This window comes from Mya arenaria, chromosome 3, assembly GCF_026914265.1.
Source record: "Mya arenaria isolate MELC-2E11 chromosome 3, ASM2691426v1".
NCBI lineage: Eukaryota > Metazoa > Mollusca > Bivalvia > Myida > Myidae > Mya > Mya arenaria.
This window is the reverse complement of record NC_069124.1, coordinates 46,897,099-46,912,548: the sequence shown is the minus strand read 5'-3', so window position 1 is coordinate 46,912,548 and position 15,450 is coordinate 46,897,099. Positions and strand designations below refer to the sequence as shown.

The 15,450-nt window shown below is 34.3% G+C and overlaps 1 protein-coding gene across 4 annotated transcripts in view; it reads right to left on the bottom strand.

The window, feature by feature from the left end:
* The window catches only part of LOC128229417 (ETS translocation variant 5-like), an 82,030-nt gene that overhangs the window by 45,722 nt on the left and 20,858 nt on the right, over positions 1–15,450 (bottom strand). For all 4 annotated transcript variants that reach the window (XM_052941332.1, XM_052941333.1, XM_052941334.1 and 1 more), the window contains 2 exons: positions 14,164–14,265; positions 12,674–12,962 (listed from right to left, as the gene is read on the bottom strand). In XM_052941332.1, coding sequence (XP_052797292.1) covers positions 12,674–12,962; positions 14,164–14,265 — 391 coding nt within the window. The remainder of the gene's footprint in view (positions 1–12,673; positions 12,963–14,163; positions 14,266–15,450) is intronic.

Genomic DNA, 15,450 nt, shown 5'->3' with positions numbered 1-15,450 from the left:
TATGACAGTGTATCATAAGAATATGATGTTTTATAAAATACTTTATGATCAAAAAGGTAAAGGTTTCATAGCAGTAAATACATGTTAATACATTTTTTCTTACAAGCATCAGAAATTATTTTGCTATTTCGCCAACTTAGACCTGCTAAAAAATGCCCCTCAATACTACCAAAATCCCCCTGAATTTTAAGCCTTCTTTAACAAATCCCCTGGAATGGTCACTCTCCAAAAACATGGCAAGTATGCTTTTTTAGTCTGACAAATATCAAGTTAACAACAAAACAAGAAGAAAGAAATCATATATTTAAAATTGTAAATGATAGTTGTCTTTTGAGTATTAAAGATAATAACTGCAGGGAAATTATTTCCTGTTTTCTGGACATAAACACAGACCTCAAACAAGATATCTTAAAAACAGAAATTAAAACCCTCAAGGCTTCAACACTTTCAGAAAACTTCCTTAAAAGAAATATAATTGCAGCCTTAATAATTGCAATGGGACTTCCCAGAAACAGGGTCACTGGTTACTCAGTTGCCAAGTACAAATATCTGCAATTACCTCCCTTTGTCATTTCTTTTAAAGGTTTTGCTTGAACACAAGTGACAAAGGGAGATAACCGCTGTTTACCAATATTTTTAATTGCATTGTTATTTCCCTTTATTTTGTTGTAGGAGACAATCAAGGGAAGCAACTTTGATTTGCAAATCATCCAACCATGTTTAGCTTGACCTCCCCTTTTCTAGCGACACAACCTTGACAAAATTGGCATTTCTTACATGATAACTTCAGTTTCTTATAATTATCCTTTGCAAGGTAAAACAGTTTTTTAAGAATTTTGCGACATGCATAAAATAATATAATGCGACAATGCTGTTCTTTGGCACAGGACCTTTTTTGGTGAGTCCAGGCCTTTTTCTATAGTTCCCAAGGGATTGAACCCATTCCCCTAGCAAAATATATGATTTTTATCCCAAACTGGAGAAAAAAAAACATCAAAATATTAATTTATTTTTTAAATATGGAAGTCTCTTTATTTGTAATGGTTCATTCAAAATGCATTGTGCGATACATTTTTGTGGATATTTTATTTCAAAAATCATTGTTTTTATCATTACATTCGGAGATCAGTTTGCAATATTTACTGTCATGATTTATTACAATAGATATTTATACTCACACAGATTGGTATTTCAGCCACTTCAGGTCTATTCAAAGGGAAAAGAAATTAATATTTAAATAAGTTCCTCATTTGCAGAAGACAGAAAAGCTTGTTCTTTTAACTGTAAAACATTCCTCTTTTTTATGTAAAGCAATTACTTTTTCTCAAAATGGGGTATTTCATGATGAAAATGTTCCCAAAATGTCTAAGGTGTTTTATCCCAAAGTGGGAATAAAGGCATGGAGTGACCCATTCCTGTGAAAAATGTTCAAGCACAGTTGGTAACAATTTTGAAAGAGATTATTGATGAATGATTCATTTTGTACCATTAATTGCATATCACATAAAAATTACAAACAGCAGCTAAAAAAGCCCCGTGAAGCTATTATTGAAAATTTGCAGCTTTTTAACATTCTTAAACAGATGAATACTTTTATTTTTTTCACAACTGAACACAGAGAAAAGTAAAGCAGGAGTATTTGTTTTGGACTGAATTTTACACCAGGACTATGAAGGGATGCCAAATTTGACGTGTTGAATTTTACACCAGGACTATGAAGGGATGCCAAATTTGACGTGTTTTGCAAGGACAAGTGTATATCAGCAGTGTTTTTTCCCTCACCATTTCGGGAACAGGGCAAGTACCTTTCTGATGGGATTTTTTAACATCATTATTACTGAAATTGGGAATTCGAAATTTCCCAGAAATTATCAAAAATGCTTTTAAAGATAGACAGAAAAGATGACAGCATGTGATTAAGTGTGTTTCTTCAGGATTTAAGATTTCACCACTTCTTACAAAGTCTGGGTGTAAAATCATTTGGCAAATTTTAAAATAAAAAGAAGCATTTACTCCATCAAAAACCGGTTGTGTGTAACCTAAGTTGATCGTGACAAACAATTTACGATTTTAAAAATGTGAATCACCCATTATTTAACTCTGCCAACCCTGTCATAAGTCATTGTCAAGACACTGTATTTCTGGCAAATCTTAAGCTGAAAAAGTAATATAATTCTGTAAAAAATTGGTAGTTTTTATTCATAGTCAAACTTGACCTATATTTGGTTGTTAAACTCCTCTTAGAAAAATTATTTAAATATGTCAACCATTTCAGGAGTCATTGTCCGAACACCATATCTTTGGCAAATTCCAAGTTGAAAGGGGTCATAACTCTGTCAAACCTAAATTGAGCATTAACACTATCTCATTGTGTTGAACATTTGTTCCCAATATTATGGAAGTTCTTCACCACATAATACCTTCTAGTGGGGACAAATCTCACAGAACGTCTCACTCTAATATAACCCCAAAAACTTTATTTTGTAAGGTTAAAACGACATTACTGGCTTCTTCCCATACATTGATTTAAGTTTTATAGTGTTCACATCTCTGATTTTTTTAGGTTATCAGTAGTGTTTTTGCCAGTTAAATATGGGAAAATGAGCAGTTTGATAAAAAATACTCAGAAACACTCCTCTTAAATAATTTCATAGGTTTTGTCAAAATTATTGAGTTACCATTTTACCATTTTTTTTAACTGCAGACTATATCCACTAGTAATCCACATCATATCTGACGAAAGTTGACAAATATATCAATCAAATTATAAAATAAAATATCCAATATCATATCTATAACACCACTTGAATGTATATAAGTTTATTTGAATAGTTGTAAAGTTTGATAACATTTAATAGCATCAGGCTATCAGCTATTGATTGTTCCAAGAAAGCTGCAGAATCGCTACAATATGTCACCAATAGTGGCCACAGCAGCTGAAGCAATCAACCAATCAGAAGATAGAGTTGCTATAAGGAAATAAAAATTTCTGATATTTCCAAGAAAAGCGTAGCAGTTCTTAGAAATCCAGCCTCTGGAAAAAGTAGAACACATGATAATCAATTGTCACAATTATGGAACTACAACAGCAAAGATGGAGGCGAACAAAGAGGTGGAAATCTTCTTAGCTAACAATATTTATAGTTTATGATTTTGAACGATCAATGGCTACTGCCTAACAATATCTTCAACATTAGGCAACTCTGAGAAGAATGATTGTCAACATTATTTCATTTCAGTAACAATAAAATTATTTGAAAAAAGGTCAAGGTCAAGTTAAGCAAAACATTGATATCTTTCAAGTCATCTCAGACTTAAAGATCAGTAACGAAACAGTGGTTGTAGCCTTGATCTTGATGTTTAATGGCTGAATAATTTGCTCTGCAGGAAAGTGTGGTGAATATTCAAAATATTTTTTTGAACATTGAGAACTTAAAGCTGCACTTTCACAGATATACCGTTTTTACATTATTATTTTTTTATTTGGAAAGAGCAAATTTTTGCGTAAATATCTGCAAACCAATGATAAAAGATAGCTAACAAAATATCAGATCGCAAATTTTCATATTTCCGTTAGAAAATTTATGTTTTATGGCTTAAACTGTTACTCTAATGTTACTCTATTTTTTTGTCAGCAGTCTTATATAACTGGTTTCCATGCATTTTTCGCAAAATTTGTTCAAAGACAAAAAAAAATAAAAAAATGTCAAAACATTCAATCTGTGAGAGGGAAGCTTTAAGAGTAATGAGGCGGAAACACAAAAGGCCATCCCCTTTTGACCTGCAGATGGCCTCTTACAGATGGCCTCCTACAGGCTATGTGTGGCTGTTCTATGTGTGCAGGTTTTCAAGTGACAATGTATGTGCTTGTACACCAGTGTCAAGAAAGCACTGGAACTTGTACATCCATGCGGGCACTTTCCACAAGGCACTGGAACTTGTTCATTCATGAGGGCACTTTCCATGAAAACATCTTCCACAAGGCACTGGAATTTCTACATTCATGAAGAGATCTTCCACGAGGCACTGGAACTTGTACATTCATGAGGACGTCTTCCACAAGGCACTGGAACTTATACATTCATGAGGACGTCTTCCTCAAGGCACTGGAACTTGTATATTCATGAGGACATCTTCCACAAGGCACTGGAACTTGTAAACATCTGATTATTAACCTCTACTATTCCCATGTCATGAAGAGATCTTCCACGAGGCACTGGAACTTGTACATTCATGAGGACGTCTTCCTCAAGGCACTGAAACTTGTATATTCATGTGGACATCTTCCACAAGGCACTGGAACTTGTAAACATCATGATTATTAACCTCTACTATTCCCATGTCCTTGGTTCATTTCACGAGAGAACTTTCCATGAAGACTTCTTCCACGAGGCACTGGAACTTGTACATTCATGAGGACGTCTTCCAAGAGCCACTGGAACATGTATATTTATGAGGACGTCTTCCATGAGGCACTGAAATTTGTACATTCATGAGGGTGTCTTCAACAAGGCACTGGAACTTGTATATTCATGAGGACATCTTCCACAAGGCACTGGAACTTGTATATTCATGAGGACATCTTCCACAATGCACTGGAACTTGTATATTCATGAGGACATCTTCCACAAGGCACTGGAACTTGTACATTCACAAGAGAACTTTCCATGAATACTTCTTCCACGAGGCACCGGAACTTGTATATTCATGAGGACATCTTCCACAAGGCAATGGAATTTGTACATTTATGAGGACGTCTTCCACAAGGAACTGGAACTTGTACATTCCTGAGGGTGTCTTCCACAAGGAACTGGAACTTGTACATTCGTGAGGATGTCTTCCACAAGGCATTGGAACTTGTAAACATCATGATTATTAACCTCTACTATTCCCATGTCCTTGGTTCATTCTTTTTCCAAAGCAGATCATTATAGAACTCAGAAAGAATGCATGTTTGCAAGTTATCTATCCCAAAAAGCCTAGTGACAAAAAGGCTTGACCTGGATACTTTGTTTGACCATTTGTTCGCATGGATATTACAGTAAAACTACAATCACTGATGGATGCCGGGGACTGAGCTAAAACCTCCAGTGATCCAATATTTGGAAAGACCAATGTTTCCATTTTAGTCAATTATGAAATGTCTTACAATGTATTTTCAAAGTTTGAAGTCATCATACCTATTGTTTACTTTGACACCAATTATGCAATGAGTTATGGAAATGGCTGTTGTATACTAAATGTGAATATATTAAAGAAAAAAACAATAAACAGTGAATAAATAGCAAATTTGTGTGTGTGTTTTTTTTTACAAAAAAACACATTTCTAAACAAGCAATATTGGAACATTACAGTGCATATTATGGCATTAGTCAGATTTAAGTTTCCCAAATTCAAGGATGAATAATTTAGGCACCTGTCACTTAGAACTGTTCAATCATAACATCAGTATATTTCAGAGTTTGCCATGTAAAATTATTTGGACCATTAAGGCAGGGGTTTAATCATATGTTTATTACTCATTTACATTTCTCACAATAAAATTCTCACCATCATTTTCTCAAATGCTCCATGATGTAATATTGGTAAACAGTGATAATCAGTTTTTCACACCTTATCAAATTTCCTTTCATCTGTTATTGTAATTTTTTTCAAATTGCAAAATTTTCTACACCTAGCAATGGTTCGTTTAATTTGGAACATGCTCTCCGAGAAAATGCGTAAAAGAATGATCTGGTAATCAAATGGTTTTGCGCATAATTTGCATATTTGGGACTGGAAATGACGCGTGTATGGTGTTTGAGTCCACAACTTTTTAGGCTTTGCTCCATCATCAATATATTATATATGAAAATAGAAGGAATAGTTAGGACAAAGCCCAGACCTCAACTTATGGCCAGTTCTCGAACATCCACCTGTTCGAATTATTATAGTTTTATTTTACATGATCACATGACAATTGGTAGCTAACTATTGAACTTTAAGATGGTCAATACTTGGCCATATATTGTTAAATTTATTAAATTTTGTTCAAAAAATGATTAAAATTACACACTGACTTTACATGTTTGGCAATTGAAACCTAAAATGACTTTAATTCAACACAATTCTTACCATTTTCTGTCAAATTCATAATGTTTGTAATCATCATAGCTAGATCATGAGCCCTTTTCTCCCTAGTAAGCACCCTATCCCTCTTTTGTAGCACCCCGTCCCTTTTAAAATCTGGCTATTCCGCTAAAACACTATTGACAACACCCAATTTTTTTCCTTCCAATAACAGACAAGCTAAAAAATGAAGATAGATCTGAATTTCACATTTTAGTAAAGTTCAATTTAAAAAACAAACATTTAGGACAAAGCAACATATTAAAAAGTCAAATTATAAAGCATATATACAGTGTTCGACACTAACGGGGTCCCGGGATCCCGAGGACAACAATTTTTCGGGAGGGACACCAAACTTCAAAGTCCGGTATTCCGTCGGGACACTTAAATTTTGACCGATAAAAGCTAAACATCAATAAATAAATAGCGTTTCTTTTATTTATTACATAAATTAAGGTCCCCCTAAATTTCTTAAAAGTGCATGCAAAAAATGATAGTATTTTTAATACGTTGCACACACTTAAGCGAAAGTGTGGCTGACTTTTTGACTATAGTTACGTCATGAATCTATAAATTAACAGGTCATTTCACAGTGCGCATGCGGGTTAACACTTCCATTTTGTTGTTTACATTATCAACAAGGTTAGAGGTGACAGACTGTTATTATCGGTACAATAATTATGTTCAATTAGTTTGCTTATGTGTCAGAACCGCCCAAAAAAGATGCCAACACTACTAACCTTGATGACTTAATGATGCACCCTTCGAGTTGTTACACAAACATTTACGGCACAAATACCGGAATCATACTATTCAACATTTTTTGTTTTATGCTTTGATCGAAACAACATAGAAATAAAATTCCCAAAATTTTATTAATGCAATCAATGTATAAAATTTTACAACATTTTGGCGCAAAAATTAACATACACAATTTTTCGGTCGTCTGCTCTTCCAGTATGCACTACACCTGTTGGGCAGTCTGATTGATTGATCAGCAGCTCTACTTAATATAAACTTGAGTTTTCACAAGCCAGATGCAATAGTCCAACTGTTTCTTAATCAAAAGCACTGACATATGACAAGACCTTGAACCATGACTTATTTAATGCGTATTTTACGAAAATCTAAAAATAGTACCAACCATCAAGTTTTTGTTTACATTGTATCCATCTTTGTTTTTGACTGAAAACAAAAGGGACTTAGACATTCTACCGCTTTTGAACCCAATCTACTGACTAGGAGACCCATATCTTCCTCTTGCCATCGCCAGAGGTTCATATGTCTGACACTGTACTATTAACTTGTCATTACATGCTGTTGAAAACATGTATAATATGGTGTTTAAAAGACACTGTATGTGCATGTTAGATTTAGTATTAAAACAGGTTAAGTAATGAAAAAAATGGAAGGGACTCCTAATTTCAGGAAGGGACACCTGATTTCAAATGTTGGTGTCCCTTCGGGATCCCTTGGAAAAATGGTTAGTGTCGACCCCTGCATATATACAACTTATATATACATATTGCCTTAAAGTCAATGAAAATAATTAACAGTGTATGCGAAAACATGTTGCAAGTTGGACAGTGCCGGTAGATTTAAAACTGTCTGCTGTATCTTCAAAGAAAGGAGGACAGAATTGTAAAACTGATATCCAAGTCAAAATATCCATCACATATGAAGCCTTTTGACAACTATCATTTTAACAGGATGCTTATATTGTTTGACGTAATTTGCATCGTAAACAAATATTGCCGAACGTTTTTAAAACCCTGACACTTTCATAGATATCATGTCATGATCATAAGCCATATCAAAATTATGTCAATGAATAAATTATGTTGAAGTCTTATCCTGTTATACATTTTTATCATATAATAATTTGAGTATTAACATTTTACAGAGAAATATCCTTTTGTAACATGAAAATGCGAAGACTATAAAGACTTCTTCTTGCTGCTTTTCACAAAAATAAAACTTTGATATACTATATATATGTTTATGCTTGGGCAACATAAAGCCATATTAAAACAATCTAAATAAATGAATGATGAAATAACGAATAAGAAAAATGAATGGATAAATGAAATGAATATGAACAAAAGTAGCACTGTGGTACACCAATTCATATTTCTATTTTTTATTCTGTGTCTAAACCTTTTGCAATAGCGTAAAGGCTTTAAGATGAGAAAGGTCTCGGTGTAACTAGAGTGCAATGAAGTTACAATAGTGTTGACCCACAGTGGTTGTATGCATCCTTAACTTCTTGACATTTGGAGTAAATTCCCTTGAATACCATGAGAATTGAAACATGTATATTTCGTTTGGCAGCTACTGTTTACAAATTATTTTTCATACATGGTAGTTGGCATTCCCAGGGTTCGAATTTCACTTTTTTTGATACTCGCAAATTTTTGAGAGTGCTTAAATTTTCTACTCCCAAAACCAGACACTCTCTCGCATTTTTTAAGGCAAACCTTTGTGTTTGCTAGGAAAAAGTATATATTGTATGGAAAACAATGGTTTAAGGTATAGTGTAATTGTTTTAATGAATGATCATGTAATTGTACAATAAACGATATCATCATACATGTAACACTGACAGTATGAACTGAGGAAGTCTGATCAGGCCAGTATTGGTCTGTGCAAAATATTTTGAAAACGTTCCTTTCGTCATCTGTGTTGAGGGTCAATATTTAATTTTCAACCTCTCTTCCACATCGAAACAGTTTTAACGGACGGATTATTTCATTTTGGCTTCTTTTTTTTTAACTGATTGATCATCGCCATCAGCCGTCGGAGATTTTAAAATCAACATCCGTAAAAAAACTTATCCTTTAGCTTGACATCATTATACAGACTGTGCCTCAATACGATTATCGCTAAATATCGCCGCCAAAAATGGAAACAAAAGATCAGTCTACAAGAATACATAGTAACGAGTACCTGCCACATAGTAACGAGAACCTGCCTGTGCACATAACGTTAATCTACGTCATCAATTTCTGCGTGATTATCGGAAAACGAAGGTAGGCGTTTCTAAAATTAGTTTTATATCTATTGTGCAGGAATTGATCACTGATTATGTTCATATCTATTTCGAGGATTGCATATTTTCTGCAAAATTTGAACTCGCAAATGTTTGCGAGTGTCTTTAAATTCAACTCGCATTTTTCAATTTTGGCTTGCGAGTGTGCGAGTGCTAAATTCGAACCCTGATTTCTTTGAAAACAATAATGATATGAAATTGTATGTCTGAAAAATGGAAGAAAAAAACAACATTAAAAATGTGCGAGAGTCTGTCTTGTTTTTCATTTTCATATTGTGATTGGTCATCAAGTACTGCAAGAATTCATATGTCAAAACAGTAAATGTATGTCGAGCTGCTCAGTTAAAAATAAAAAATAAATCACTTTAAGGAGGGGATACTCCTCCCTTACTACCGACATTTGGGGAAAAGAAAACAATTTATTTTTAATTTGTCACTAGCTTCATTAGATAAATGTAGGGTAAAACATGAATGCACCAATATGCACTCCAGAATAAATAATCACAGAAATGCATAACTTTAAGAATTGCCCTAGGACAAAGGGGTAACCCATATTCTATGAGTACATAACTCCTTCAATGATGCCAGCAGATTCAGATTGCAGCCTGTTAACACATTCTACTGTACAGACAAAAAAATTGTTGAAGAAAATAAGTTATAAATATTTTTTATTAAAACTTGACACTGCTCGTTTGAAATTAATGATCAGAAGTATGAATAAACTATCATTGTGATATTATAAACGAATGTTTGTTAAAATTGTGTCAATCTGAAAATAAATTCCGAAGACCGGAAACGTTTCAGTTTTCCCAAAATGTCACAACACGTGGAATTATTCCTCAGGTGGCGTTCATGATTATTTAAAAAATCGGAACGAAAACACAGGTTCAATTCTCGTTTTGTTTGCTTTGATATTACTTTAACCATTTATCGCATTATTCAACAGTTTAAAGTTATAGAATATGCCAAAAATGGCAAAAATAAATACGTTGGTAACAACAACAGGAAGCGATTGTCGTTTTGTAACGATCACTTCCTGGTTCTGCTGTTGAAGGTTTTAAGTAATTTCACGGCGAATAAACGAACAATTCCTTTTGATTATACACAATTATTAATAAAGGAATATATTTTTCAATAAATCTCACAGTGACAATACTCTTACCAGCCTGGAGAAGAAGATCTAAGCTGTTAGCCTTAAGTTTTGTATCACTCGTGGCCATTTTCAACACAACGATTTCAATTCTTGCGCCATTCATGTAAACGGAAGTAAGACGGGTCACAAAATAGTTCTGTGTTGTTTTCAGCTCAGTTGACCGGTTTTTAAGCACTAACAATACATATATCGATAAAGGTAATGAAATTATTAATTACACGCAAAAAAGACAGTTTTTATTCAGATAAAATGCCTTTATCTGGAGATTTTGATGTCGGTCACGCGTAAGAATAAAGATGTTTTGGTTGAGATTCGGTTACCTACAAAACGCACATGTTTGGACCAGACTTTTTCCCATAAACAGATTTCCCCCCAAAACCTAGATGTTTTATGAAACGTTCGTGGTCACTTTATAATATCTATTATCAAAATAAAATTGAAGTATTCAAATGACGACTGCATATGATAAATGGTAAAATACTTAAAAATAGGTCACCTTGCCAAACTTTGAGTAAGAAGGGAAACAACCTGTACTGTAAGGTCAATTTCACGAGTTACTTCCCTTAGACCAAAACTTCATTATTATGAACACGGCAACATATCTCATATTATTTTAGGTATACTTTTAGATATTCAACATTGAACATATGTGGTGATTTTGCGTCAATCCGAATTCGTTATAGTAATTGTACGTTGTTTAAGCCAAATTACCTTGATAAACATATTTTTACTTACTTTTAACATAATTATATAAACTTGACAGGTTTATTCCCCTTGTCATGATCAAATTATGATCTCCCTTGATGTGCTTGAAGTAATTCTGTCTGTACCATTTTGAATAGCCTTTGTTTTTTCATGCAACAGGACAAAGCATTAGACTTAAAGATTAGTTCTCTTGTTTTCAAAATATGAAGGAATGTCAGATGATATAGCCCATCCCAGATGAGGCCCCATGTTACGCTCAGAGGACCGTTAAATCAAGAGGCCTAGGAATGATTTTGTAACAAATAGATGATTAAAAACGGTGCAATACTACTGATTAAATATCCCCTATGTATGAAATTCCTCCATGGGTTCTTGATGTAATGGCCCCTATTGGCAGATCAAAGGGCCCAGAAGGAAAGAAGATTATGGCCAAGATTAATGAACAATATGGCGCACATACATGCCATATTTTCTGGAGACCATTCAGGGGGATTTGTTCAAAAGGCTGAAAATTCAGGGGGATTTTTCCCCCCGCCGGGGATATGGCATGTATGGGCGCAAATCAGCGATACTGGAAGACCCAGATTGGTGGACTACATTGCGCAAATCAGGGACTCCAAAAATCTGGATTAGTGGACCATACAACCTTCCAATCCGCACCGTACGTTGCAATAACCGAGGATGTACCGTCTTTGTCATATCTGGGATGGGCCTTAACATCCATACACCAATTGAAGGGCTGTTTATTGATAGAATAAATGTCCTCTTTTACTCTTTACTATTGTCTTTACTATTGTCTTCCAGGTATACCCATGTCTTTCATAAGGAAAACAGGAGAACGCAGATGACTCACATGCATTTTATTGTACATTGGAGTTGTAAGTATTGTTTTTCATAGTTCAACCAAATAGTTATTAAATCTTAGTTATACACCTAACTACACATGTGTGAAATACATGACTGTGATTCTAATTTTTTTTTACCTACTTTTAATTGAAAAAATGTCTTAAGTCATGCCATAGCCTTCCAGTCGTGGTTGTTGGCAGCTTAAGTGAAACTCTATGCTGGATTTGACTGGGAAATTGATAGCAATATTCTTATGTTCAAAATGACAATACCTGCATAAAATGATGAAGTCGAATATCTTTGCTGAAAATATTTGTTGGGTTGTTCCCCTTGATGTTCATCAGCTGGATGCAGTGCTTTTGTTTATCATTCATTTTAAAATCCTCAAAAAATTAACAAGCAAAAAAATTAAATTAAGTGGGTGGGATGGAAATATTGATTGCACACAAATGATTTGTATATTTTAATTTACATTTGCACTTGATTTTCTGTATGATAAAATGTGCATACATTTTGCATGCACTGGTTGACCTTTCAGGGCATCTTAAGGCGGAGTTTCCCACTCACTTACCTGGGTCATGCATATGTAAAACATGAATGAAAATATCTCAATAATCTTCTTGGTAAACAGGAAATTATTACAACAATTGTAAGTCAAAGAAAAACATGTAACCAAAGGGGAAAATTTAATTTAATTAAATGGTTTTCAAGCAGGCTAGCGTGTTTCACAGATTTAAAAAACAACAATGGCCAAGCGTTCATTTTGCATGAAAGCTTAAAAAATGAGAACCGATCCTAAAGTAATTACTAACCTCTCCTTTTTCGTATGAACTTTTTTCTTAGTTTTTGGGCCTCCCTGAGTACATGATAACACCCCTCGCTGTCAGAATCCCGATCTGAGAGCGACATTCTGGACGAGTCTGAATCAGACAACAGTCTCTCATTTGCTTCCATTCGCATTTTCTTGAAGAATTTTCTGCATTGGTATTGTTGCTGTTCTGGTTTGCTTTCATTGTTCTCGAAACTGTGGAGTCGTTCGCTGATGAGGTCGGCCAAAAACTCTGGCTCGTTTACAACAATCACAGACGGGTCGGAATCATGCTGGAAAAGGGGAGGTTACTTGTTAGCAAAATGGACATTTAGTATTCACTGCAAACGTTACGATAATGCACACATGAATAGAATGCAAACATAGAAAAACAGTTGAGAATCACATCGCAGCTGCAGTAATTCGTTTTAAGGAATTAAATGTTCATATTGACAAAAAAATGCGTTGTGATCATGCTCGAAGTTGTAGTTCATCATTCCATCCACTAAAAAATCATCAATTATGCAATATACAAAATGTGTACCTGACACTCGTGCAGTGAGCGCCTAATAAATTTCCATAAATTAATTGCGTTTTGTGGGATCAATACTTCCATCCCACCACTTTTATAAGTTAACTTTTTTTGCTTTGAATACAAAAAAAAGTGAATTGTTTTCTTTCCTTCAGTTTGAGCACACAAGTTAATAAGTTTGCTAGCTTGGCACCCAAAATTTCAAGTACACATTTTTCCTGTGATTGTAGCCAGTCATCTAGCTCTTCAATATTGTACTATAAGTAAATGTTTTCTAAATTTCAATTACATCAAACTTTTATATATCTTTTACAGGTATCGCATTTATGACTAAAATGCTGCTTAACAGAACATCCCTTGACAGAAGGCACCGTCTCTGGACACCTGAGGATATACCAATGTACACATGCATTTCACACATCAATGTGAATATACACATGCATTCCACACATCAATGTGAATGTACACATGCATCCGACACATCAATGTAAATGTACACATGTATCCCACACATCAATGTGAATGTTCACATGTATCCCACATATCAATGTGAATGTAGACATGCATCCCACACATCAATGTGAATGTACACATGTGTCCCACACATCAATGTGAATGTACACATGCATCCCACACATCAATGTGAATGTACACATGCATCTCATAATGTGAATGTACACATGTGTCCCACACATCAATGTGAATGTACACATGCATCTCACAATGTGAATGTACACAAACATAACACACATGAATGCAATGTACACATGCATAATACATATTAATATGAATGAATACATGCATTCCACACATACATATGAATGTACACATGAATACCACACATCAATGTAAATGCATACATGTATCCCATCAATGTGAACGTATACACACACACACACACGAACATCTCACACAGTTATAATTATAACCCACTTTCCCTGTGAAAGAAGGTTAATACATACCAGTTGTAAGTCCTCCTCCTGGAAGGGCAGGTCCCACGTCTCACCGAGCAGTGTGGACGGAATGTCATCAGTCTCCGCTGCTGGAATTACGTCGACCATCCTCTGAAACAACCAACAAGGACACTTACTTCCACAGCTGTAGAATCTAAACACAATATTAGTGATTCATCGGAAGAAAACAATGATCAATCATTAGGTCTGACTTGACATGCGTTATGACCGAGTAGTTTATGACCTTCTATCCTGTAGTATACTGCACTATGTTGTTGTTTTCTCATATGTTCATAACTATGGTAAGGCCTAAAAAAAATATGTCTGTTTCGGGTAATCCGACCCTACCTATAAAAATGCGCCGACCCTAACTATTTTTTTCCGTTTCTGAACAAAAAAAATATCTGTAAGGGCGGATAAATGCAGATTTTAATCAGAATTATTGTTTATATGATAAAACAAAGTCAGGCAATGACAGTAATGTAGGAAAGACTGCCATGTGCAAGAAAACACTCTGAACTTAAGACAGATTTTGAAGAAAAAAAAAATAATAATAAAAAAAAAATCCCTACCTATCCTACCTAGAAATTTTGGGAAGATTACCCTAAACAAACAATTTTTTTTTTTTGGCCAAATATGATTTATTATAATGACAAAAAGCAACATCAATGTAACACTGGTGCAGCTTAAAGTGTACAGACTATCACCTCATGTCCAGTATACTGTTTCAGAGTCAATCAGGCCATTGTTTCGAAAACAAATTCACAAATTCATGCAAGTAGCTATATTATGTGACCATAACAGTATCTAAGGATGGAAATGGACTCAAGGAGATCTTCAAGTCAGCTAAACTTTGTTCCCAAAACCAGGATTTGAAACTGGCTATCACTTTTTTTTCTCATTTGAAGTAAAAGTTGCTATTTTTTCTTCAAGGAATAAACATTGTTTCACATAACAAGTTCATTCTTTTCCTTAGTTGACACTTTCTGTTTGATTTCTGAGTTTATATGATAATTCTGTAGGAATTGTTACAATAGAAACAGGAAGAAGTACTTATGTGATATACTAGTTGATGGAATTGTTTACATGTAGGAACGTGCGATATTATTGATAAAAACGATATATATTCCGATATGGAATAGAAGATATCGACATGTAGCACCATTATATCGATATATTTACTTATGAATCTATTAAATATATATATTGTTTATTATGAATACTCATTAACAGTTCCTGCCTATGAAAGCTTATATTTAAGCCAATGTGTACTAAATAGAAGCTTTGTATATCGTA